This window comes from Brachyistius frenatus, unplaced genomic scaffold, assembly GCF_029030835.1.
Source record: "Brachyistius frenatus isolate BFR_SWC_R1_liver_20210118 unplaced genomic scaffold, ASM2903083v1 Contig_203, whole genome shotgun sequence".
Lineage (NCBI taxonomy): Eukaryota > Metazoa > Chordata > Actinopteri > Embiotocidae > Brachyistius > Brachyistius frenatus.
The window spans coordinates 208,740-234,192 of NW_027210802.1; the positions used below are offsets into that span (position 1 = coordinate 208,740).

The following is a 25,453-nucleotide window of genomic DNA, read 5'->3' on the forward strand; positions in this document are numbered from 1 at the left end:
TTATTACTTAATGTGTTTGTTTTTTGTTTTTATGGCCAATCTGATTTGTTTAATACAGTTTAATGCTGCATACAAATGTGCCATATAGATGAAGCAGACATATTTATGGAGCAGCTGGTTTCATCGTGTCCAATCTATCAGTGTTACTGTTTGTCAGCACGTCAACAAACATCATTTTCAGGCAGAAACTCACATCTGCAGCTGACAAACCCGATAATAAATCTGAATAATCACCAGATTAAAGTTTGTCTCTTTTCATCACCGACTTCTGCACACTTTCTATTTCTCTCTCCTCCTTTCTTCCTCTTTCATAACGTCAAAAGTCGGCATCATTCAATAAATTCTGCCAGCTGAACAACTTGAAAGACACAAAAATCGCATGAAAATCCTCCCACAGCGACGTCATCAACATTTCATTTGCGCTGTTACACTTCAGCTCATCTAACTTGTTTTTTTCACCAGATATTTGGGTGTCATGGCAACTTCAAATCAGCACCACTTCAGGTGTCTGTCTGGGCAGGAGTGAGTGCGTCTGCCAGTCAGACAGTTCTCACTTCTTAGATTTGTGATGCAGCTACAAAACCACTTCTAGCTGTTTTTGTTTTTCCCCTTCCAGGTTTGCCGGCGGCTGCGTCGCCCTGCAGATAAACACGGGGACTAAAGATGCAAAAGCAGAATCACAAAACAGATAATAACAGGAACAGCTGTGCTCCCCGTGTTTGTTGTACTCACACAATGCGGGCAGCTCCACTTGCCCTCGGGGGCCTTGTCCAGCTCGGGCTCCAGGCAGACGAGGTGGTACGCTCGAGGACAGGTGTCACACAGGATGATCTCTCCGCCCTGCTGGCACACCTCGCAGTAGTCCTGGTGGTCCGTCTCGTAGCCGTCGCCTTCCTCGTCCCCGGGGACTGGAGGACAGAGATAGAAACATGTTCGTAGAAACGACCTGTCGAGACGCTGAACGGTTTCACAGCCCGTCTGCAGAAGATGTGTTTCTCTTTGCAGTTGTACATCTCACAGGTGTGACGGCACACGTACGCCTCAGTTTCAACCCATTCAGCCGTCTACGTGCACACAACGTGCACACAACGTGCACACAAACACGAGCTGGACGGGAACTTTGAGGCTACTAGTGTATTTCATTCCATTTTAAACTCATAACTACAGCGATCCTGTCAAAACACGAGTGACCTGAGTGATGCTTTTGAGCACAGTGTTGAGTTTTAACCCTGAAAACATGCACCTACACTTTCTGTGCTGACATCCCATAAATCAAGAGTGAGCCTCTGTGTCTCAGCGAGTCAGGCCGTTTTGTGTCTGTCTCTTTAATGACCCTCTCTTCTGATCGGCTGCCTCTTTTCTTGGAGTAACGTACGTCCAGGCCGACCACAGGTCATTGTTGGTCTGGTAGTTTTGCTAGCTCAGCAATATATTTTACAGATAAAAGGTTGGGACAGCGTGCCGCGCCGAGGGGCGGACATATGACGTGAGGGAGAGTTCGTGACATCACAAATTTACTGAAGTGAAAACCGCACATTTCCCTGTGGACTCAGTGTTTTGACACGTCCACTGGTTTTAAATGGCACCAAGATTCTGCTTTATAATTTTAAAAAAATTAAAAAAAATGAATGAAAAATCTGAATTCATGCAATATGGGACCTTTAAGAACAGAACATATCTCTGAAATAAAGCTGGAAACACCACCACCCTGCGTCTCTGTTCATGTCAAGCAGTAAAGACCAGCCAGGTTAGTGAATGTAAATTGAATCCTTTTGCATTCACTGCCTCGAATATTCAAACTTTGAAAGATTTAAACTCAGAATGAAAACAAACACAAATCTTTCTGCAGAGAATCTTCTACTTGTCTGAAAACGAACTTTTAGATTCGAGAAAGTTAAAAGTTGAAACAGGAGCCAAACATTTAAGGAGCACACAAGCGCTTACTTTTCTTCTTCTTTTTGGCCGGCCGTCCTCGCTTGTTCTTCTTCACTCGGCCGGAGCTGTCGGAGCGAACGGAGGAGCTGTGAACGCTGGAGTCCTCCTGCTCGGACTCCTCCTCGTCCGGGTCCTCGCTCTGACACGAGAGGGACGCCGGTTCAGGGCAACAAAAACAGCAGGAAAACAACAGGGTGCTTTTATTCCTCTGTTTCTACTCACTGAGCAGCTCTTCTTCCTCTTGGCGCCGATAGGCGACAGTTTGATCCGGATGGGTGCCATCTTTTTAGCCTTGGCCACGGCTGAAGCCTTTTTCTTGTCTTGAACTCGAGGACTTTTACTGCGCTTCTTATAGCCGGGACCTGGACAGATGACATCATCCCAATAACACGAAAACAACAACTTAAGACAACATCTGTTCACTGGACAGAAGATATTTCTCTGATATGTTATAATGTAAATTACGATAATATCTCTGAAACATCTGCTCAGATCTCTGCTTCAGGAAACTACGAACAAATAACACACGAGCTGAAGGAGTACAGGTGGATGAAGGGCCGCCGACCTTTGCCCTCTTTCGTCTTTGCCTTTCTGACGGGCGGCGGCTGCGGAGGCGGCTCGGGCGACGCGGTCGCTGCGGAGACCTGCTCGGCGACAGCGATGGCGGCGGCAGCGGCTGCCGCGGCGACGGCGGCGGCGTTGCCTTTGAAGGGGTTGTTGGAGCTGAACTCCCTCCACTTGGCCCCCAGGATGGTCATCATCTTCGACATGGGGATCTTCGGGTTCTTCTTGGCTATCATCGGCCTGCGAAGGGAAAAAAAAAAAAGACACGTCAGCAAAAATGCATAAACGTTCACCTTCGTCTTAAGAGCTGCATTCAGAATGTGGTTTGAGTTTTCTATCAGATATTAAATGAGCTGCAGACGGTGCGGCTGAGTGCGACTTAATGTTATCAGGTATGAGTCAGCCGCCGACACCGAGGCTCGGCCCGCTGCTGAACGACTAACACGACGAGCTGACGTCGATAAAGACTCGGCTGCCAACAGGAGGGCGAGTCACAGAACCCGACCCGATCCTCCTGGATGAGTTAACATGCTGCCGGTCACAGTCGGACCTGAATGATGATGCACAACACGGTTGGTCAAAGTTAAAGATCCATTAAAAAAAAAAAAAAAAAAACTGAAATCCAGAACGCAACACTTTTTATCATCACAGCAGAAACAGAATATAGATTTAATGATCTGTTTCGTACAGGAACAACTCCAGTAGAAGTAAAAGGTTTCATTATTCAGTCTACGTAGTTTATATTATAACTTACTGTATAGATTGTGTATGTATTTGTTCATACACAAGTCTTTTTAAATTATTCTATATTATATTACTTTTCTATCTTTTAACTGCTGTGACGAGTGAGTTTCTCCACTGTGATGAATAAAGTCTTATCTTTTCTTTCTTATCTCATTTTAGTATTCAGAGGCGGAGGTGCGACACTAACAGCTGATAGTTCTCGTGGACATGTGACCGTGAAGATGAGTGTAAACAGAAGCGAAGGCCGACCTCATGAACTGGCTGAAGGCTTTGTAGTTGGTGAGCTCCCTGTAGTCCTCCTCCGTGAAGGTGTGGTCCACGTCCTCCAGTCCCCACTCCTTCGCCAGCTGGGCCGACGTCTTCTGCTCTATCGGCTGCTGAGAAACAAAACCACCGGTCAGAACCAGCAGCCCACTTCATTTTACAATCCACAAAGCGATTTGTTTTTACCTTCGTCGCCTCCTCCTGACCGCTCTCTCGGTCCCCGTCGTCTTTTTTCTTCTTCTTGGTTTTCTTCTCCTTCCTTTCTTTATGCTTCTTCTTCTTCTTCTTCTCACCGGAGCCATAGTCGCTGACGACGCTGTCCGAGTTCTCCCCGAAGTCTCGCTCTCTGTCCGAGTCTCTCTCTACATTGTTGTCCTGCGGCAGCAGATGAGAGAAAAAAACAAAACAAATTAAGACGTCAGTTAAAAGTGAAAGAAATAAAGACGAGCCTCACGAACTCACAATCTTCTTGCGCTTCTTCGCTTTGGCCGGTTTGCTCTCTTTGTCCTTCTTCTTGGCGTCCTTCTTCTTCTTCGGCCGACCTTTCTTTCTGAGCGGCACCTCTCTGTCTGATATCTCCGGCTCTTCTTTTGACAAAAGGAAGAGACGGGAGTTAAAGGAAGAAAAGAAAAAAAAAAAGACGGATATCGGAAATCAGCTAAACAATAATCTTCTGAAAATGCGTCCCAAACAAACCGGCTAATCCCTGCTGAACAGAATTACACACAACAGAGCCGGCGTGATCGTCTCAGTGACCTCTGACCTTATCTGAATCGTGACACATGCTGAATTAGATACAGCTCATCAGAGGGGCTGTAAGTAGATTTGACAGCTGGTATTATAGTATGAGAATAATTGCTTTATGGCGATGCAAAGGGTGATATCACTTTTTGTATACATGAAGTGTTTGATGCTGAAAATCACTCCAAAAGTTTCCAATGAGTAAAAAAAAAAATACGGTCGTATTTTCATAAAACTTTTCATTTTAGGGAAATAAATAGTTTTATAAAACCTCAGTCTCAGTGTAAAATGCATGAAGTGATCTCTGCTTTCATGGAGCATATGATGTTGAAAAATGTCAGGCCAGTTATTCCCCACGGTACCTGGGCAACATCCCAAACAGGGAAGGCAATTTAACCTGCAACCTGACCTGGCCTTGGAGCTGGAGAGAGAAAACTCGGAGACGGCAGCCTGCAGCTTCAGAGGGAAAAAGCATTGAAGCAGAACTAAAATACGGGCTGCGGTCTCCGCGCCAGCCCGTTTGATAGGCTCTGTTTGGGTCTCGTTTTATTGTCTGCCTGCCTTTTGTTGGTGCGCGCTCCCACCCGCAGCAGCAGCAGCAGCCTTCCTCCACCTCCTCTTCCTCACCCCGCTTTCCTTCCCCGGCGTATCCGTGCAGCGCGCAGCCGCCGAAGGCACGCCGGGGGGCGGCAGCAGCCCGCACGCGGGTCTCGGTGATTCGGAGGCCGCCCCGTGCCGGTGAACTGGAACGACTTATTTTCCCCTCCGCTGTTATCCCCACACCGGGTACCCCGACCACCGCTGTGACCGCTGCCAGAGGTCGACAGGGGGTTACGGTCCTCGACGGGAAGGCTGACACACATTTTTTTTTCTGTCTGGCACGACGACGAGCTAATTAACCCTCAAGACAAAGCAGCGGCTAAAATATCCGTACCCTGGTTTTCCCCTTTGACAACCCCACGGCGACTTTTTAAAAACGTTTTTAATCACATCCAAACCTCCAAAAATGACCTTTTTATGAACAAACTGCAACATTAAGGCTTCGCTGTTTCTGCCTCAGTTTGGTTAACCGAGCTCGACTTTACTTCCACTGCAAGTTCAGTCACAGAAACTTCCAGAATGTCACGCAGCCAAACATCATTTAACAAAAGATCAATTCTGCTTATTGTTTGCTTAAATGGGGCTAAACCGCTGCAGTCAAAAACGAAGCACACTCTCCTTACTGCATATTTGAATTCGGCTAATAATTAAAGTGCATGTTGTGGAAGCTGAGCAGTCACACCTGGATGTCCTGCCAGCAGCATGCAGCAGCGTCCTATCCGGACCTGGCACAGCCACGATGGGGCAAGTTCGTGTCACGTCTCACTCCACGATTTCACACCACCACAACACCGCTTTCATGTCTGCACAGCATCCTCTCCTCCCCAAATAAACACACGGAGCCTCCGGCCGGAGGAGAGCATGCTTCAGGGCGCCCTCACCACCCCGCACACCGAGCTGGTGTCTCCGTGTCCGGCATCCAGGAGGATTTAAAGGACCAGAAAAAAACAAAACAACACAAAGCTGCAACTTTTCATGGCGGAGAAAGTGAGCTTACAAACCCAGCTGTGGCAAGTTAGTTTAAACTTTGTTAGGGGGATGTGCTGTGGAGGTGATGAGGAAGTAAGAGTATGTGTACACACACACACACACACACACACACACACACACACACACACAACAATAATAGCAGATATTGCGATTTTTGCATTTTGTTGCAAAACTGGAGTTGTGTTTTCAAAGCGCGCTCCCGTCGCCTTCCCTCGGAGCTGCAAATATGGCCCCTCCGGCAACATCTGAGGTGCAGCAGCTGGAGAGGTTTTAAGGTGGTGCAACATAGTTGTTGTTGTTGTTGTTGTTTTCAGAAAGAAAAAGAAATCTCAACTGTTAGGTATGTTTCTTTTCTGTGCTGCGCGCGCGCCCGGGTCCCGGTCCGGTCTGGTCTGTGACCGTCCCTGGACGCGGAGAGGCTCAGATATGGGGGGGCGACCTAACCTGCGGCTTCTCAGCGACTTCTACCAGCCGCTTCCCCCCCAGGATGTCCGCTCCTGTCTTTAAGTGTGTTGTTTATCAGCGCGCTCTCGACTTCTCCTCCACTTTGGCTGGTGTGTTTCGTGTTTTCCTCCTTTACTGTACCTGGCGCGGCTGCTGCTGCAGTTTCAAGAGGCGCCGCCGGCGAGTTTATGTCGCTTGCGTTCTCGTCTTGGTCCCCGTCGTCGTCTTCTTCATCAAAATCTCCTCCCTCGGAATTAACCACCATGCCCTCGTCTTCCTCACAGGACCGGAGAGGAGAGGACATTATATTCCTGTCATTGGATCCGTCCTGGTATTAAAAAAAAAAGGCGTATTCTTGCCCGATTATATGATATTTATTTAATATTCAAATCGGCACAGAAAAAAGTGGGGGGCGTTTTGGAATATTTTACACTAGGCAGAGCAACAAAGATGGCCGCCCTCTTATATTTATTTTTTAACAACCCCCCCAATAAGAAAAAAAAAAAAATCCCCTTACATAAAAAATGGCTGACTATATTATTTCAGAAGCACCCCCCCCTCCTCCTCCTCCTCTCTCTCTATCTCGCTCTCCGTCTCTCTCCCTCCGCGCGCCCCCTCCCTCCTTAAAAACGTACACATTGTTACAAGAAAAAAAAAAGAAGGGGTGTGTGACTGCATGTAAGTTACATTGTTACTTGTTTGTTTCTTTTTCTGTCTGCCCCCCCCCCTCCCCCCCTCCCCCTCCCCTCCCCCTCCTCCTCCAAGTCGGGATCAGTCACGAATCCGACGACCCGCCGGTGTCACTGTCACTTTGTCAGATCACACCAACAACTCTCTTTCTGCATTGCAGAGCTCGACACAAATCTATCAAATATGGCCACCTTATATTCTCCAGGAGCCCCCACCGCGGCGGAGAACATTATTTTGGAGCAGCAGCAGCAGCAGGGTTGTGCACGCGCGCGTGCGTGCGTGCGTGTGTGTGTGTGTGTGTGAGTGCTGGGGAGGGATTGAGAGAGGGGGGTTGGGAAAATCTGCCGCAGCCATGCCCAGACTTACATCAGATTGTATTGCTTAAAAATTAACTACTTGTGGTGGGGATGGAAACTGTTCAGGATACCAGAGGTGCTTTTCCCCTTTTTATGAAAGCAGCAGATGAAACCGCTCGAAGCCTCCGAGACAACAGGAGGTGTGAAACCAGCAGCTTTTTACTGTTTCTGGAAATCCAGAGAGCGATGATGAGCAGCAGCTTCGGTCGGATGGCGGGGAGGCCACGAGAGAGCCGGTAGCCCGGCCGGCCCTCCGAGGAGCCACGGAGGAGCCACGGGGGAGCCACGGAGGAGCCACGGAGGAGCCACGGAGGAGCCACGGAGGAGCCACGGAGGAGCCACGGGGGAGCCACGGAGGAGCCACGGAGGAGCCACGCCGGCCCTCCGAGGAGCTCCTGCACATAAAGGGAATTTAAATTTCTGCTTTTTTTAACATTCAAAAACTCACTAGGACACCGAGGTCCACTAAAAGGCAAAATGTGTGAAAGAACAAGTAAATAAAAAGTGCTCTGCATGCAGCGGAACGACATAAACAGATAAAGACGCGGCTGATATTTTGGTTTTAAAACATTTAGGAAATAAACAAACAAAAGGCCAAATATTCCCTCCGAGTCCATTTTAAGTAATGAAGAGATCTCAAGGATTAAAAGCTCTGCAGTTTTAAAAATACTGAATTCACTTCAACTTTAAAAGTTCAATCTCAACGAATCAGATTTAAATGTCGTCGAATGACCTTCAGAACGAAACTGAAGCTATAAAAAGTGACAGGAAATGTTTTGGTGTCATTTTATTCACTGATGTGACTAAAGAGCCACGTGAGCAGACCTCAGGGGTCAGAGGTTACCACAAGGTCAAGAGGTCGTCTGATTCATCTTGACATGTCACGGTGGGAAAATCACACGTATAAATAAAATATACGACATCAAATCCCATTTAGCTGTTTTTATTTGAAGGTCTGACGTCACATCTGTTATTTACGATGCAACAACACCCGTCTGTTTCTGGAGGGTGTTTAAAATGACTTATATTTATGTTTGTTGCGACCTCTAGTGGCCGGAGTGATTAAGGACTACTAAATTAAGTAAATAAAGGAGGTCGGAGTATTTAACGTACTTTAATGCCGCTTACGTATCGGAACGAACGCAGTTATTTCAACCCGAACTACAATCTTCTCAGAAAAGCTACACAACGTAATTGTTGTTACCATGACGACGAAGTTCTGGGTATGTCCGTCGCTGTCACTCGGCAACGGTCAGATTAGCTCCTCTTGTCGTGAAGACGTGTCGATCCAGCAGAGGGCGCTGAAACGCTCGAACGCCTTGTTTTGGGATTCATCGGCCGATCGCAAGCAGGAAGTACTTAGAGTAAAAAAATAAAAACAAATGAACTGCTGCCTGGACAGAGTGGTTGCTTAAATGAATAAAGCAAACTCATAACTATGCAGTAGTTATCAGATCAGAACTTATGACATCACTCTCTCTCTCTCTCTCTCTGAGGGCGTCGCCACGGCAACGACTGGACGTAAACACGAGTCTCAGGGACGCCTCGTCTGCTGCAACAGGTGTCAGAGACGCTCGGCAGACCGGAGGAGGATCCAACATCTGCCAACAGAGACACACAGAGGGTGTGTGTGTGTGTGTGTGTGTGTGTGTGTGTGTGTGTGTGTGTGTGTGTGTGTGTGTGTGTGTGTGTGTGTGTGTGTGTGTGTGTGTGTCACTAGAGCCTGTGGCCACTGAGGTGTCTGCTGCTGCCAGATGGAGGCTGGTGAGATGGTCGCACGGGTGTGTGTGTGTTTGTCATGTACCCTCAACCACAGCATCCGTGTGTGTGTGTGTGTGTGTGTGTGTGTGTGTGTGTGTGTGTGTGTGTGTGTGTGTGTGTGTGTGTGTGTGTGTGTGTGTGTGTGTGTGTGTGTGTATTTGTAGCCATGAGTATCCTGCTATGCGACTGCATAAAAAAAGAAAGGGGGGGTGAACCTAGCCAGGACTCTCGTGTGCTGCAGGCCCTGACACACTGCACTACTGTGCTGTGACCACCCATCCACCACCCCTCCACCTCTCCCCCCCCCCCATGTCCGTTTGGCAGGGAGACATGTCGTGGATGAGAGAGAAAAGCCCCCCCCCCCCCCCCTCCTGGGTGCCGCGCTCCAGCTAACCCAGATTTTATGCAGTGTGACAGAGGAAGACGTCGTCTCCATTCAGAGCCGAGCTGTCTGAACTGAGGCGACCCGGAGAGGACACGGTGCTGCAGTAACAGGACCGGGACGGACGATTAAAATCAGGAGGAGACTGGAAACAAATCCCAACAAAGTATAAGCTGTGAGGTTCTTTTGTCAGGATTTGACTCTGTTAAGTGTCTTATGTTGTGATTTTGCCCTCGATAAATAAAAAATCCTTTAATTTAAAATCAAAAGTGCTTTCAGCGAACATCACGTCTGATTGCGTTAAAGTCACTCGAGGCTCCAATGATGAGCTGCTTGAGTTTCATCCGTGTTTACTTTGCTGTAAATTATTTTATTGTGTTTCCGGCGAGTTCTCATCTCTGCACAAAAAACACAAAATCACTTTTTTCTTGTCGATAACTGAATTATTGAACTCATTCAAGCTGCAACGTGTTAAAGAAAAAACAACCTTTGGCAGAACTGGCCACTAAAAGCAGATGAATCGCTTCATGTTGATGTTTCCTGAAACGCTGCTTTAGTGATGACAAGTCTACCTTTTATTTTTATTTTTTATGCTGCGTGGGAGGCAACAAATAAAAAACAAATCACCTGCAGCTGTGACACGGTGACGTCACGGTATCCAGTCCAACCTTTAGTGAAATCCTTCCTCCGGTCCGAGTGACAGCCGGCAGGAAGCAGCGCTGACGAACCTTCCCGTGAAGATGAGAGGATGAACCAGGAGTCTGAGGAGAGGAGAGGTCACAAACATGTCGGCCGATCAAATACTCTGTATTCACTGTGGAGATCGAGTGTTAACAGCACGTACAGGAGTTCAACTCTTGTTTTGTTTACACCATGTTGTTTTTTAAAGTTGCAGTAAAATCATTCTTCTTTAAAGATCTGCATCTCGTCACATCGTGTCCTAACGACATCGTCTGTGTGATTTCGTAACATGTTTGGTTTCTGCATTATAATAAGAGAAAAATAAAAGAAGTACATGTTGATATATATTTATTTATTTACATTTGGGAAGCCAGTGAAGAAAGAAAAACACCACAATAGTAACTTTAGTTAACTTTTACACTGCATTGTTTTTAGTAGTATTTTTGTATGGGTGGTATTTTATTTTATTTTTTTAAGTGAGAAGACAACTTTTCTTTAGACAACAGATGACGTGATCCTCTTACTGATGATCGCTCATCTGGCAAACAACATAAACTGAGGTCAGATTAAGTCTCAGTGGTTTGACCACAAAAGTAAAAAGGTTTTCAAAATGTAATATTAAAATATGTTTTCAAAAAGTTGATCTTCATGACTGTAACGACGTGAGCAATACATTTCTTGTGTTCCTTTATTTTTTTATTATCATACTAATAACTTCATTTCCAAACCGGAACTGTATTTTATGGTCTCTGTCCCTTTAAGAAAAAAAAAAAAAAAAAAAAAAAAAAGTACATGATGTATTTCCGGTTTTAGCTGGTCCGTCAGTGATATTGCTCCGTGAGCAAACGTAGGAGAAGAAGAGGAGGTTATGGCAACAATGATTGAAGAAAACGGTCCCTCGTCTCATGTATGTATTTCTCTCAGTAGTTAGAAAAAATATGAAACAGCTGTTCGTGCTGTTTCACGTGTCATAAATAAAATAATGTGTAATTCAAACGTCTTTCTACATTGTCGAGGCTGCGTTAGCTGGCGGCTAACAGATTAGCTCTTGACATCTGATCTGTGTGCAACGTTAACTTCACCTGATAATATTTATCATCTATACTGTTCATCTAAATATTTATCATCTATACTGTTCATCTAAATATTTATCATCTATTCATCTAAATATTTATCATCTATACTATTCATCTAAATATTTATCATCTATTCATCTAAATATTTATCATCTATACTGTTCATCTAAATATTTATCATCTATTCATCTAAATATTTATCATCTATACTATTCATCTAAATATTTATCATCTATACTGTTCATCTAAATATTTATCATCTATACTATTCATCTAAATATCTTTCATCTAAATATTTATCATCTATTCATCTAAATATTTATCATCTATTCATCTAAATATTTATCATCTATACTATTCATCTAAATATTTATCATCTATTCATCTAAATATTGATTTCAGTTCAATGGAAACATACAACAACTAAACTACAGCAAACTCAGATATCTGTCGAGATCTTTGACTAAAATCAAATTTTCATTGATTCATTTTATTGTCTGAATATAAATATTGTGATGTAATAAATAAGAAATGCAGCTATTTCAACTACTTCATTAAAACATGTACCTTTTTTCATTGGATTACTTTTTCTAACAAATGCTTTAAACATTAGATGAGAATTTATATTTGTTTTTCAATATAACTTCAAATAAAGATTAAATTAAAGATTAAATGTACCTTCAACCCCAAAATCATGATGAGTAATGATATAATTGTCAACAGATTTTTTTTTTTGATACTGGTTCATGAGTAAATAAAATAGACTTTTATTTATAAAAATAGATTTTTTTTTTTTTTTTTTTTTTTTGCTGAGCTAACTAATTAATAATTATCGGCCTGTCCTTTCTGCCATGTCCTCACCCAGGAGCCGTCCCGAGTGTCCTCGTCGTTCCACGCGAGGCAGAAGCTGGAGGGGCTCCTGAACAAGAACATGAGGATCCGCATGACGGACGGCCGGACGCTGGTGGGACTCTTCCTCTGCACAGACCGCGACTGCAACGTCATCCTCGGCTCGGCTCAGGAGTTCCTCAAATCCACCGGTAGGAGAAGAACAAAAAAAAAGTAGTTTTCTAACGCCAGACAAATATTAAAATGTTAACAAAACAAAAAAACTACACTGGGAATTATAAAAGAACATTTAACATTTAAAAACTCCTCTAAATTGGAAGATTCATTAGTTTTCCTGTTTGACCACAGAAACCTCCGTCTGACCCAAACAACTGACCTGTTCTCGCTCCGTCCTCAGACACCTTCTCGCAGGGCGAGCCGCGGGTCCTGGGCCTGGCCATGATCCCCGGACACCACGTGGTGTCCATCGAGGTGGAGGCGGACAGCCTGGACGACACGCAGGGATTCTCAGCCAACCACTGACCTCTCACTCGGTCCTCCAGACACCTCCTCCTCCTCCTCCTCCTCCTCCGTGTGACCGACTCCCATCCAGACGGATGTGAGGCTGCGGCCCCCCCGAAGCCCCGAAGAAGAAACGGGACATCTTCGCTCGGAGGACTTTACAAAATCGGTCGCTGAGCCTGGACAGACGGCGACCGTCCGCGTCAGCGTTTCTGGATGTCGCTGTTCCCTCCGCGACTGGAAGAGAGACAGATGTGCAACACAGCGAGAGGGGAGATAATGTGTGGGCAAACAGCTGGATTTCAGTGTTTGTGTTTTCAAATAAAGTGTTCTATTTGACAGGTTTGTGTTGCCGTTTTATCAAGTTATATATATTAAAAAAAAGGTTCGTCTTGCTGTATTGAATTGGAGGATTAACTGCCACCAGTCCACGTGGATCGATGGTCTTTGCAGGATGGCCTGTGTTTGCCCACTTTTGGCTGCCATCTACTGGACTGTACGAGGTACTGCAGCTCAAAGGCTAAAATGTCTGTATCTTGCAATGCTAATAAAAAAAAATATTCGTGGATCCAATTCGTGATTCGTTTCTGCTCCAAAAAATGTAGTGGGTTCTCTCGGCCCCCACGCTTCACGCTTACACCAAGTTTTGTAAAAGTTGGGCCGATTTGTTGTTTTTTCTGTAATCCTGCTGACAAACAAACAAATAAACCTCCTCGGAGGCAATCAGCACAAACTGCTTGGTTTCAATGTTTTAATATACTTCAGCATATCAGCCGACTCAGTTTGGCAACAGAGAAAAATCGATGCTGCTAACAACAGAAACCCGAAAAAAGAAAAAACCCAGAAACAAAAACCGTCCCATCAGATTTCAGTTCACACGATGGAGCAGTAGAAGCTTTTACAGTCAACTGTGTCCTGGAAATATTCACGACATGAAATAACTTAAAACACAACTGTGTGTCTTGCATGGCAGCAAAATCAGAGCCTCATTTACAAATTCAGTTTTTAAATTGCTGGATAAATATTATCCAAATATTCTGTTTCTATCGTTCATACTTCAGCCCAACATCTCTGACCTATTTATAAATGAGGCTCTCAGGTGGCCACTGAAGACACACCAGAGAGTCTCAGAGGCTTTTGAAATTAAAAAGGCCCACGGTAACATTTCAGGAGTGCTTAATGGGTTAAAAATTTAAAAATAAAAAGTGCAAGATTCCTTAGAAATGAGTGGAGACATGAAGAGAGAAATACTAGGACGCTTTTGTTCAGTTATTATTAACCGAGAATTTGAAATGCTTGCGGTTGCTGGATGCAGCACGCTGATGCAGTGATTTGACACATTATTCGCACGAGATAAGAAAATAAAAGCAAAAACAAACAATCACAAGAGCATCTACTTATTTGAGATCCATAGGATTTCTAAAACTTTCACAACCCACAAAGTCTCACGTTGTCGTGCTGAAGTCTCGACAGAAAGCGTCATTACGTATAGAAACATTTTGGGGCTCTCGGGGGGAAAAAAAAAAGACAAAAAAAATCCAGACTGAGATCAGGAAATACTGCAAAGCAAAAAAAAACAAAACACAAACCGACTTCCTACGTGATGTCTGAGCACGAGTGACTGTATGAAAACAAACAAACAAAAAGGGGGTCTCTGTGTCGAAGGTGGAAGAACGGCACCGAGAACTGAAACGAGAGCAGAACGTCCCACATCGACTTTCTTCAGCCGCTGCAGACGTCCGTCGTCGTTGTTAAGTTCAGATTTAAATAAAAATCAAAGACTGCATCCAAACTGAGGCACTGAGGAAGACTTCTTCTTGAATCTGCCCCCCCCCCACAAAAAACGTCCCCCCCATCCGACAGAAATGGCACGACTCCCCCCCCCCCCGTGTGTTTGTAACGTCCTCCGCTCTAGTTGTACTGGAACTTGAAGTGGAAGCTGCCGCCGGAATCGAAGGGGTTGAAGTGGAAGGGCCAGCCCTGCTGCCCCCCCCCTCCGCCGCCCTGCTGGTTCTCCGGGTCCAGCGGATCTTCGCCGGCATCAAACTTCTGCCTCATTTCTGGTGAGACAGCGGCAGGAAGCATGGAGGGGACACGTTTACAGAAAAATGAAAAGCTTAAATTATGGATTTAACATGAGACAACAAATAAACAAGTTCACCAATATTATTATTATTATTGTTATTATTATTATTATACTTTGTACAAATACAACTGCTTTCTATTTGACCTCTTTCATGATCATTTCTTTTATGGTTTTACAGCAGTATTACACAGAACCTGCGTATTCGTGTTCACTAACATTCGGTTTTATTTAAGAGTTGTAAACGTCATTTTATGCTTCTGTTTTTTGTATTAATTAAAATATAAACATAGGGAGGCTGTCGCTCAGTCGGTAGAGTGGGTTGCACACTAATCGGAAGGTTGGTGGTTCAATCCCAGCTCCTCCTGTCCACATGCCTAAGTGTCCTTGAGCAAGACACTGAACCCTAAAATCGGTGTGTTGTAAGTTGCTTTGGATAAAAGCGTCAGCTAAATGCAATGTAAACACAAACTGGTGACATTTAAAGGTCCTGATAGTGGATTTGTTATTAAAGGGAAGCTGTTTTCTTCTGTTTCCTACTTTATGCTACATTAAATCTTCGGATTTAACACACAGAAAAGGATAAATATTGAAAAGAATATATATTTTCTGATTCTTTATAATCTGCCATTAGTCGGGGTGGAAAATCACGATAGAATTTTTCTAATAAAATACGAGTTTTCTGTGTTCATCTCACTTCAGTCATGACGGCGTGAGACGGTGAATCAGACAGAATGACCAACAGTCATAAAAACCCCACCTGACTTTATTCATATCATAAAATATTAATACCATGAATTAATACAATATTATGAGATATTTTCTTGATCCTTTTTTGTAACCTTTTGATTTTTTAGTATTTTCACTAATATTGAGTTGTAGATAGATAAAACAGCCTGCGTGACTTTTCCTCCGATCTCCTGCTGATCTGTTTTGCTCGGTGAGACTCTGACCTGGGTCGATGAGGACCTCTTTAGCCGACGCGATGTCGATAAACTTCTTCTCCGCCTCCTTCTTCTCGGACTCGGACTGGAAGTTGTCGGGGTGCCACTGCTGCGCCAGCTTCCTGTACGCCTTGATGATCTCCTGCTTGTTGGCGTTCCTGGAGGATTAAAAAAAAAAAAAAAAAAAAGGGGTTCCTGAGAGTTAATGGGTGTTTTGAAAAGAGATTTTTTTAATTTTTGGAAGTTAAAAACTGGTTGTAGAGACACAGATACCTGTTGACACCGAGGATCTTATAGTAGTCCCTCTTACGGGAGAGTTTGAGCAGCTTATGAGCTCGTTCCAGCCCTTCTCTGATGTCGTTGCTGTCGCCGTCGAACTCTCTCGCCTCCTGGTAGTCCTCCACGGCTGCTCCAACAAGGGAGACACCAGTTTCAAGAAATAGCACATATTTACTTCAAGATTCTTTTTTAACAGTAAAATCACAAACTTTCAGTTATAAAGTTGTCGGTAACTCGGTAGTCTTTGGATTGAACGAGTGCTATTTTATTTTATTTTGAAAGGGTAATATAGTTCCTGAATGAACGGCTGCTTCCTGTTAAATGAGTCTCTTACAAAAAGGCCTCATGATCGTAACAAAGGAGGAAAACGGTGAAGTTCCTCGTCGCTAAGAGAGACGAGTCCGTCACCTTTCTCGTATTCCTGGTTGAGGATGAAGGCCTCCGCCCGGTTTCGGAGCACGTTAGCGTTGCGCGGATCTCTCTGGTGGGCCTCCGAACACACGTCGATCGCCTCGGCTGGCAACTTGATCTACGACCGACAAGAAGCAGAAGATGTTTTAGGAGAAAGATGAAGTCTGAACTGTAGCTCTGAAACTATGAAGGAGTATTCAGGCTTTTTTTCATTTTGCTCTCGAGGAAAAAGTTGAAATGTTCATAACAAAATCAAAATGTTGAGAACGAAATTGAACGACAAAATTTTTCATGTCGAGTAAAAAATCGAAATGTCAAAAATAAAGTCGAAACGTTGAGAATAAAAATCACATTTCGACGCATTCAACACCACAACACAGGTTCCTTTGCTTCTCCACATTTAGACTTTATTCTTGAATTACAATATCAACTTTATTCATGACGTATTAAAACAGCTGACCGTAAACATGACGTGTTTTCTCACCTTCACCAGACAGAAGCAGATGTTCTCCTTCGCCAGGTTGGTGTAGAACAGGACGTCAGGCTCCGCCTTCATCACCGACTCGTACTTATCGATGGCTTCTTCATATCTGACGGGAGACAGGAAGTCAGTCGGGTCATGAAATCAGCCGAGTGTGTGTTTTTAAATGTACAACGTGGGCCTTAATTCATCAAACTACCAGCGCAGATTCAACTCACAAGCAGCTGCAGATTTATATCCTACAAACTTCTAAAGGTTGATGTTTTGATGCATATTGTAAGGAACTCGTATCTGCAGGGAGGGAAGGGAAGTCCAACACATGCACCGACCTCTCGTCCTGAATGAGCTCCTCTGCAGAGTCCAGCTGCCTGCTGAGCTTCTTCACCTGCTTGTAGTGGCTGAAACACTCTTTGTCGTCCTGGTCGAGCTTCAGACACTCTCTGACGTGACTGCAATGAGTCATAGAGAGAAACAAAAAAAAGAGAAGGGAAATCAGCTTCATTTGCATGCTGAGAAACATCCGGTGCAGTTTGTTTCTTCTTCTCACCTGAGAGACTCGCGGTGCTGCCCGAGGCTGTAGTGCAGCATGCTGAGCTTCAGGAAGGCGGCGCGGTTGTCGTTGCGGAGCCGCGTGGTCGGCGTCAGGTCCTGGATGGCTTTCTGAGGATCCCCCATCCGGATGAAACACTCGGCACGAAGCTCCCGCGACTCCGGATCCCAGGGAGAGATCTGAGAGGGAGGCCGGAAACTTCACAAACCAAACACACGGATTCTTCTCGGCTGAAGATCCTGATTCTCTGAACTCACCGAAGTGTTTTCACATAAAATAGAATTATTGGGATGAATTTTATGTTTAGATTCATTAAAAAAATTTCTGAAGTTGGATTGAATCAACTCTCATGTTATGAAGTGTTTTACATTAAAAACAGATATATAGGAATATAAAATGTATTTTGTGAAAGGAATACAAAATAAATAAATAAATAAAGAGATGTGAGATCTGTGTCCAGTTATAAATTGTGCTTTTTGTTTATGTGCTGAAGTAAAACAAAGGTTAGGGATTAATTAAAGCTTAAATTAAGACGTCCCTACTTTATAAGACTCTAATTTAAAACAACATCTTCATCCTATGTCGCCGTGACGACACGTACCTCGACGACTCTCTCCAGCACGCCGACGGTGGTGCTGTAGTCTCCCTGGTGGTACGCGGCGTTGGCCTCCTCCTGCAGCTCCTCCAGCTCGTTGGCTCTCATCAGCTGCTCGTTGGCTTCTTCATGGTCCGGAGAGCGCTGCAGCTGAAACACGACAGATCTCCCCTTCAGGTGACATGTAATCACACACACGCACACACACACACACACACACACACACACACACACACACACACACACACACACACACACACAGAAACAACATGAGCACATTGCTGAACCTACCACAGCTTCAAAGTCCTCCCGGGCCTCCTGAGTGTTGCCCTGCTTCAGCAGGATGTTCCCTCTCTGCAAGCGGGCCTGAAGAGATGTGATGAAGAGGAGGAGACCAAAGAGGAGGAGACAATGACGATACGACGAGCACAAAATGAGCACCAATAATAAACAAATATCGTAAAGACTGCAGATCTTTTGGGTGGCGAGCGATGGTGGGAACGTACAGCCAGGAAGTCGGGTTTGAGCTGGATGGCTCTGGTCAGATCTGGCAGGGCGGATTTGGACTTCCCCATCGCCAGAAACACGGCAGCTCGCTTGTAGTAGGTCAAGTAGTTCTTCGAATCTCCCTCTGGAAAAAAAATAAATGTCAACAACAGTTCAAACTTTAACAAAAAAAAAAAAAAAAACAAAAAAATATTCACTTATTTTCTTTTTTGCTCGTAAAATACATAATTTTGCAGCAAACATGGGAGAAAAGAAACGTTATTAGTGTGTGTGTGTGTGTGTGTGTGTGTGTGTGTGTGTGTGTGTGTGTGACCTTACCCACAGCAGAGTGGTAGTGTGACAAGGCTTCAGCCAGCTGACCAGCGGCCAAAAGTTTGCGCCCCATCTCCAGGTGGTGTTCGATCTCCACGTGAGTCGCCCCTAAAACACCTGAAACATAAAACCGAGCTTCAGCCAGGAAACTTATCTTTTGACTTTCAAGAGCATAAAACAAGTATTTTTAAGATGTACACTCAGACATCAGAAATTAGGGGTGTTTTCTATATATTTTTAGTTTGTATTTATATATATATATAAATAAATAAATGATAAGATAAAAAATATATATATATATATAAATATATAATATATATATATATATATATATATATATAATATTTAAAAAAATATAATAAATAAATAAATAAAGGTTCCCGTTAAGATTGGTGTAATTTTTTTCACATGATAATGGCAATATTCTGATTTATAATAATAAGAATAATAAACTTTATTTGTAGAAAACCTTTCATACAAGAAATTCAGCTAAAAAAAAAAGACATGCAGTGTTTCACATAAAAACAGATATAAAGGAACATTTAAAAATATAGAAAAAGAAATGAGATGCATAAGAAACAGATAGAAACGATGAAAATAGAGTTGAAGAATAAAATAAAGCAACATGCATTTGTTAATATAATGCGTGTCGTGCTGTGATGCTGCATAAACAGCTGTTGTAAAGCTGTAATATTTGACTTTTGCAGGCTGAATTACTTCTAATATCAATCAGCCATCATGTAGACCTTCATAGTTTGGGGGAAAGTTTTCGCAGTTACACCGCAATCAACCAGCCGGAACCGTCTCGAAGCGGCTTGTGTTTGTTTTTTAAAAGGCTTGTTTACTGATTATTGATTCGGAGGATGTCTCACCGTCCAGCTGGATGTCCAGGAGGACACACAGCAGGGACAGGGAGCACAGCAGCCCGCTGAGTCCCGTCCGCCGACACGAATCCATCTCCGGACGCGCTCTCACACTCCGACACCGGAACCGGCGAACTTAACGGCTCTGCGTCCACGTCGAGCGAAGAACAACCCGGTTTGTGTCATTGAAGTTGTGATATATTCTTCCTCCTCCTCCTCTTCCTCCTCCTCTCTCGTCAGACCAAAGAAACCGCGACGACGGAATATTTACGGTCCCAGCTGGACAGTGTTCCGTGTGGAAATTCGTCACTTCACTGATAGGTTCCGCTCTCCCCCCCAAAAAACAAACAAACAAACAAACAAACAACTAACAGTAATAACGGACAATAACTGGACTTTACTCGAAGTTCGAAGAAGTTCTCTGAACCTGAAGATGGAGGAGCCGAACAGCTGACGGGCTGGAGCACTTTGTAAACGAAACCTTTCCGCTCGCTGTCGTCGCACCCATTTCCGACGTGCCCTACATTTCTCTGATTGGTCCACACGGCGCACATCCGGGTCCGTGTAGAAACGTGGGCTGCTCTCATTGGACAGACTATTTTAACACCGACGACACGCCCATATTATCGCTGCACGAGCCTGGCCGCCGTCACTCATAACCGAGCGTCGCGCGGGGGGTCCCGTGGTTCCCATAGTGATAACACCGCCATGCAATGTACACATTAAAAAAATAAATAAAAATAACTTCTGAGTTAAAGTGAAATATCTGAGACTGTGGACACGAAAGGGTTTTTTCCTCTCAGATTATGTTCACAAATTCGTTCAAAGTCTGTTTTAAATGTGTCTCAATAAAATAAACACTCTAAAAGGTGTAGTTTGGTCTTTAAGGTTGTTGTTATTGTTTTATTTTTTTTCATGTAAAATATTGCACACTAAACTCCACTTTTTTAGAGTGGCCCTTTTGTTGTGGTAAATAAACTTGTTTGTAAAAAAAAAAAAAAGACTACGATCGCAACTTTTTTTTTTGGAGTACAGGAAGTGAAACTGAAAGGTTTCAGAATAAAACATTTTTTATTTGGTGAAGTCGTAAAAAAATAAAACAAATAAAAGACAAAAAAATAGCGTCACAGACAACCTGTCGTCCACTGCTTCTCTCAGGTTCCTACAAATCTGTACAAAACAAAAACAACACGCAAAACTACCTGAATCATCCCACCTTTGACCTTCCTCATCCAATGATTGAAATCCTTTGAAAATGAATGACTGTAAATGTATTCCAGCGACATCATCTGTGAAATATAAATAGAATCGAGTTTTTTTGTTTGTGCGGTGACGTGAGTGATGAATAGTTGTACATATTTCTTTTTTTTTTTTACAATATAATCATTTTATAATTCAGTATTATAATTTTGTTTTTTACAAGATACACACTTGGTTTTCTGTACAGTGCAGTGCTGCTGAGTCACTTCCATCAGTGAACATCTGACGTGTCGTCACTCAGTGATGGAAAAAAAACTAACAAATACAAAGCTCCCCAAAAATGTAAATGACATGTTTAGTTATACGTCAACAACAACAACAAAAGTTCCGTCCCCGTGTCAAACGTAAGCGTTTCGTCCGTAAGTGCTGGCGGCGGCGCTTCGGGCCGGTGCGGCTCCAGAGTAAACCGTTGCTCTGCCTTGATACGGCAAAGGGCTGAAAAACAAGACGGTCAGACAAAAACATGAATGAGTCTTCAGATCATCAGCGATGAAAACATCTCACGGGACATTTGGACTTGTTACAGCAGGTTACAACCTCGTAGTGTTTGTGCTTTTCCCACGATGACAAATCAAAAATATTATTCGTGAAAAGGGCCTTTTTCTATGATCCAATTTAAACTGAATTCTTGTGATGTTTGCTGCAAGTCTTTGTGGTTTTCAGCGCTCTTTCGATCCGTCCACTAGGGGGCGCCAAACGCAGACTTTCTTTTTTAGACCCTCCAGTGACTTTAACCGGTCCGAGGCCTCCTCAGGCTCGGACCGGTTGATGTGTCGTCCACTTCATCAAATCCTTCCAGTAACACGCTTCTTTATGACCTCATTCATCCGATAATCCTCGTACTGCTTCAAGCATTATCTTCAAAAGAAGCTCACAGGTTTCACCTCCTGTATATCGGGGCGTCGAGAGCGCCGTGCGATTAATGCAGAGCACTGATTCTTAAAATGAATTGTAGTTAACAAACAGCAAATCTGTCCAATTTTTTCAGCTCTGTACTGAAGTGACACTGAGATTAATCGCATGTCTGGAAACCCTGTTCGCATTAAGGTCCAATCAGATCGTCTGAAGGGACGAACCAATCAGGGACCGACGGGCGATGACGTTGAAATAGTTCCAACGTCTCGACAACATAACATACGTCACATGTTGGTGAACACCGATTGGTTAAAAGCCGCTCTGATAGTTTCAAAATGAACCGGAAGTCGTGACGCGGCGTGCTCGGACCTGTTCAGGGTCTTCGTGATTATTCAGACAGAAAAACATTAAAATCGTTTTGCGTGAACTCACTATTTTTCCTCCGTGCCCAGTTTGCAGGAGCAGGTGAGGCAGGCTCCTCCGGCGATGGCGAGCACGGCCGAGCACCAGCCGATGTAAAGTCCTTCTCCGATTTCGTACCTGCGACACACGAGCAGAGTTTCAGTCGGACGAACGCCGCAGTTCAAAAACCCCGTTCGCTCGCCGCGAAGCAGCGGCTCACCTTATCCCCGGGTATAAAGGGTCAAAGAAGTCCTGCGTGATGTTGAAGGCGTACCAGGACACGGAGACCATCGTGCACATACCTGTCGATGGAAAAAAGAACCAACAGGTAATCAGAGAAAGCAGCGAGGGAGCCGGCAGATACTGAAAACAAGAGTCCGAAGTCAAGCAGGAAGCTAAAGAGAACGTTATAGAGGCCGTATGTCAAGGAACAGAACATCACGATCCTGATTTAGTAACCTGGATTTAAAGGCTGGTGCATTAAAACCTCTTTACTTTGGACTGTATCTCAATGGTTTACCTGAAACACACTTCATGACGTGTTTCGAAAACCTCTTTGTGTGTTTTTTTGTTACCTTGAAGTATAAAAAGGACTCCGGCTGTGCCTGCGATCCTCCCTTTCAGGACGTAGTTTTCTCCCCCGGCTTTGGAGCACTGGACTCCCATCAGGGCCGCCACCAGTCCAAAGGTGCCCAACACCAGGGCGGTGATCATCAGGGCACGGGACGCCTGGATGTAACCTGGATACCAACAGAAACACTCAACTCAACAACTTTTCATGCATTTTTTTTTTTTTAAGAACAGGAGACGAGGCCAAGAAATGACAGTTCAGAGCGTCCAAGGACCTTTAACGCTTTTAAATCGTCCTTTAAACATGAATACTTTACACATTATAAAACCTTTTTCAAGATAAAATGATCTAAAGTTGGTATTTTGTGGCCTTAAACGTGACAACAAATCTGTTAAATTGTCAAATAAAAGCTACTTTATTGCCACTAAAGAAGATTTTTTGGGTTTTTTTTTGTGGACGTACCGCTCAAAGCGAGCAGCGAAGGGAAGTCCCTGCAGTTGTGCACGCCGGTTGAATCTGTGGCGCAGGACATCCACAGGTTCTCGTAGATGGTGGAGGTGGTGATGACGTTGCCGTCCACGGTGGAGGTCCTCCAGTACCGGTTGGGCAGCGCCACCCCCGCCATCACCCAGCCGATGAACCCCAAAATCAAAGCCACTACTTCCACAATCGGATCCATGACCCCTCCTCGGCCCAGCAGTCAGCCAAAAGCAAAAAGTACGTCCAGATCTCGAGGTTTTATTTTGTTCTATTTTTTTTTGTATTTTCTTTTTTTTAAATACAATAAAAAACTGAATGAAGTGATGGAAGTCAGAACATGTGATTTCCTCGGTGAGTCTGAGAAGCGTGCAGCGTCTCGTCTCCCACGGTGAGATGTGTCCAGCTCAACAGATATGTATAATGATTTATATGAGCCGCTGTCTCTCCTCCCCTGCAGACACACACACACACACACACACACACACACACACACACACACACACACACACACACACACACACACACACACACACACACACACACACACACTTTTCTTTTTTTGTATTTTACACCCCTGAAACTTGAACAGGTGTTTATTGGCTCTCTCTCTCTCAGAGTCCAAAGGTCACATGCAGCTGTGAATTTCTGTTGTTTTTTGTTTAATACACATATTTAATGAATTTCACACTTTCAAAAACACATCTCAAGAGTGTGATCACAATAAGGACGAACTGGATGAAAAATCAAGGATTACCATCTATTTTATAAACTTTTTTTTCAAGGTTTTTTTGTGATGGTTCTTTCTCATAAATGCAGATTTTTGTGTCCGTATAACTCAAGTTTTCATACCAAAGTGGCATTAAAGACATTTTTAAAACTACATTGCAAACTGCAGTTTTATTGTTTTGGTTTGAATGTGTCAAGGCCAGAAGACACAATGAGCGGCACACCCATCCACTTGGAGAGATTTCCACACCGAGCGGTCTAAAGGTTTCCAGTTCATCGAGTAGTTTCTGTGTTTGTTTGTCCTCATTAGTTTAAATCCTGATAGCCGTCGGCGCTGAGAAATCCAACACGGAGATCAACGCATTGATAGTTCTCAGATAAATCCTGACCTGCATTTCTCTGGAGATCAACAAAGATCGTAAAATGTGATCAGAATGAAGATTTAGAAAAAGGTGACACTGATTACACAACAGATGTGTTTTTTGTTTTTTTAATAATAGCCTGCGATCTTGAAATGCTGCGTCTTTTTCAAACCGTGGAACTCATTTCCCTTCAGAAAAGGGTTTTCTGGAAATAAACTTTTATAAATTAAGAGTTTATCAATCAGGCTGCCGATGTACGATCATAAGAAATGTTTCATCTCAGTCTGAGAGGTGATTATCTGGCGGAAAATTGATTTCGAAGTTGAGTTAGTTGTGATTTTTCTTTCTTCTTCTCAAAGATGATCTGATTTAAAAAAATTTAGGGGGCAAAGGTCAAAGGTCACTGAACTCACAAAGCACATAAACTCAAGGATTAATTCGCTGATCATGACAAAAAAAACTGTATTTTCAGGTGAATTTAAAAAACACTAATGCCACTAAGATATTTAAACGTATGCTGAGTGAGTTTTATCTTTTAAAAAAATGAATTACCGTAACAGGCACAATCTAAATAACTTATTTAAAATGTAATTACAGAGAGAAGTGTGGTTTGATTAAATGTTAAAATGCCTTACAATATCGTCAAGTGTTTCAAATAAAGTGTCCGATTATTCCTGACAGGATTTACAGGATCTCAGTTTTGTCATGTTTACAAGTATTAATGGGATATGTTCATTTATTACTTTGAGCTACAAGCCTCCTTGAAGCATTTGTCCTGACGTAAACGTCTCGTTTTATGAGCGAGCCCGTTTTTACAGCTCAGTCGGCCGCTGATAACTTTGTGTCATTAAATGTAAATGTCACACGAACCGCAAAACTTTATGTGACACAACCGAGAAGAAGCCGACAACTTTCCAGCTTTCCAGGGATAAATCATTAAAGGCGGGTGAGGTGAGCGAGTGATGATTTGACGCAACATGGAAGTCTGCAGAGATCAATGCTGCACGCGTCCACTAGTTTATTTAGAAAAAGGAGTTTCAGGAACTCGGGGAAAACTTGTATGAAATGGGAACATTTCTCGTTTAATTATGTGGACAACTTTCTGATGACGAACTTTGCATCTGGTGGACCGTTGTGTCCCACTTTAGTCCAAAATGTCCTTCCATCCCACTTTGATAAGTCCGTTTGTATTCA

General features: G+C 43.7%; 4 protein-coding genes across 7 annotated transcripts in view; 1 reads left to right on the forward strand and 3 right to left on the reverse strand.

Moving 5' to 3' along the window:
- The window catches only part of chd3 (chromodomain helicase DNA binding protein 3), a 28,481-nt gene extending 21,757 nt beyond the window's left edge, over nucleotides 1–6,724 (reverse strand). For 2 of the 4 annotated variants that reach the window (XM_069718950.1, XM_069718946.1), the window contains exons 1-8: nucleotides 6,424–6,724; nucleotides 3,970–4,094; nucleotides 3,694–3,882; nucleotides 3,493–3,620; nucleotides 2,501–2,739; nucleotides 2,158–2,297; nucleotides 1,945–2,074; nucleotides 733–908 (exon numbers count right to left, since the gene is read on the reverse strand). In XM_069718950.1, coding sequence (XP_069575051.1) covers nucleotides 733–908; nucleotides 1,945–2,074; nucleotides 2,158–2,297; nucleotides 2,501–2,739; nucleotides 3,493–3,620; nucleotides 3,694–3,882; nucleotides 3,970–4,094; nucleotides 6,424–6,586 — 1,290 coding nt within the window. In that variant the 5' untranslated portion in view covers nucleotides 6,587–6,724. The remainder of the gene's footprint in view (nucleotides 1–732; nucleotides 909–1,944; nucleotides 2,075–2,157; nucleotides 2,298–2,500; nucleotides 2,740–3,492; nucleotides 3,621–3,693; nucleotides 3,883–3,969; nucleotides 4,095–6,423) is intronic. The other 2 variants (XM_069718947.1, XM_069718949.1) reach the window with 2 other exon arrangements.
- A 4,246-nt stretch (nucleotides 6,725–10,970) lies between these two features.
- On the forward strand, nucleotides 10,971–12,917 carry naa38 (N-alpha-acetyltransferase 38, NatC auxiliary subunit). Its single transcript, XM_069718954.1, has 3 exons — nucleotides 10,971–11,059; nucleotides 12,094–12,268; nucleotides 12,475–12,917. Exons 1-3 carry the CDS (start codon nucleotides 11,021–11,023, stop codon nucleotides 12,597–12,599), a joined length of 339 nt encoding a protein of 112 aa, XP_069575055.1. The 5' UTR covers nucleotides 10,971–11,020; the 3' UTR covers nucleotides 12,600–12,917.
- A 1,546-nt stretch (nucleotides 12,918–14,463) lies between these two features.
- dnajc3b (DnaJ (Hsp40) homolog, subfamily C, member 3b) lies at nucleotides 14,464–20,116 on the reverse strand. The gene is made up of 12 exons (XM_069718953.1): nucleotides 19,613–20,116; nucleotides 18,747–18,857; nucleotides 18,428–18,552; nucleotides 18,213–18,287; nucleotides 17,928–18,071; nucleotides 17,324–17,505; nucleotides 17,106–17,225; nucleotides 16,780–16,885; nucleotides 16,293–16,413; nucleotides 15,879–16,011; nucleotides 15,615–15,763; nucleotides 14,464–14,638 (listed from the first exon to the last, which is right to left on the reverse strand). Exons 1-12 carry the CDS (start codon nucleotides 19,695–19,697, stop codon nucleotides 14,490–14,492), a joined length of 1,500 nt encoding a protein of 499 aa, XP_069575054.1. The 5' UTR covers nucleotides 19,698–20,116; the 3' UTR covers nucleotides 14,464–14,489.
- Nucleotides 20,117–20,655: 539 nt separating this feature from the next.
- On the reverse strand, nucleotides 20,656–23,488 carry cldn15a (claudin 15a). Its single transcript, XM_069718944.1, has 5 exons — nucleotides 23,154–23,488; nucleotides 22,696–22,860; nucleotides 22,341–22,422; nucleotides 22,151–22,258; nucleotides 20,656–21,298 (listed from the first exon to the last, which is right to left on the reverse strand). The coding sequence occupies exons 1-5, from the start codon at nucleotides 23,368–23,370 to the stop codon at nucleotides 21,202–21,204; spliced, it is 669 nt and encodes a 222-aa protein (XP_069575045.1). The 5' UTR covers nucleotides 23,371–23,488; the 3' UTR covers nucleotides 20,656–21,201.
- Nucleotides 23,489–25,453: the final 1,965 nt, after the last annotated feature.

What these genes read in the sequence shown, in the direction of transcription:
- cldn15a (XM_069718944.1), bottom strand. Translation starts at nt 23,370, where the DNA reads ATGGATCCGATTGTGGAAGTAGTGGCTTTGATTTTGGGGTTCATCGGC. An exon ending in TTCGCTGCTCGCTTTGAGCG is followed by an intron (nt 22,861 to 23,153) that starts GTACGTCCACAA and finishes GTTGGTATCCAG; the next exon opens with GTTACATCCAGGCGTCCCGT. An exon ending in AGTCCTTTTTATACTTCAAG is followed by an intron (nt 22,423 to 22,695) that starts GTAACAAAAAAA and finishes TTCCATCGACAG; the next exon opens with GTATGTGCACGATGGTCTCC.
- naa38 (XM_069718954.1), top strand. Translation starts at nt 11,021, where the DNA reads ATGGCAACAATGATTGAAGAAAACGGTCCCTCGTCTCAT. An exon ending in AAAACGGTCCCTCGTCTCAT is followed by an intron (nt 11,060 to 12,093) that starts GTATGTATTTCT and finishes GTCCTCACCCAG; the next exon opens with GAGCCGTCCCGAGTGTCCTC. An exon ending in GGAGTTCCTCAAATCCACCG is followed by an intron (nt 12,269 to 12,474) that starts GTAGGAGAAGAA and finishes CTCCGTCCTCAG; the next exon opens with ACACCTTCTCGCAGGGCGAG.
- dnajc3b (XM_069718953.1), bottom strand. Translation starts at nt 19,697, where the DNA reads ATGGATTCGTGTCGGCGGACGGGACTCAGCGGGCTGCTGTGCTCCCTG. An exon ending in TCAAACCCGACTTCCTGGCT is followed by an intron (nt 18,288 to 18,427) that starts GTACGTTCCCAC and finishes ACATCTCTTCAG; the next exon opens with GCCCGCTTGCAGAGAGGGAA. An exon ending in CAGCACCGCGAGTCTCTCAG is followed by an intron (nt 17,226 to 17,323) that starts GTGAGAAGAAGA and finishes GACTCATTGCAG; the next exon opens with TCACGTCAGAGAGTGTCTGA.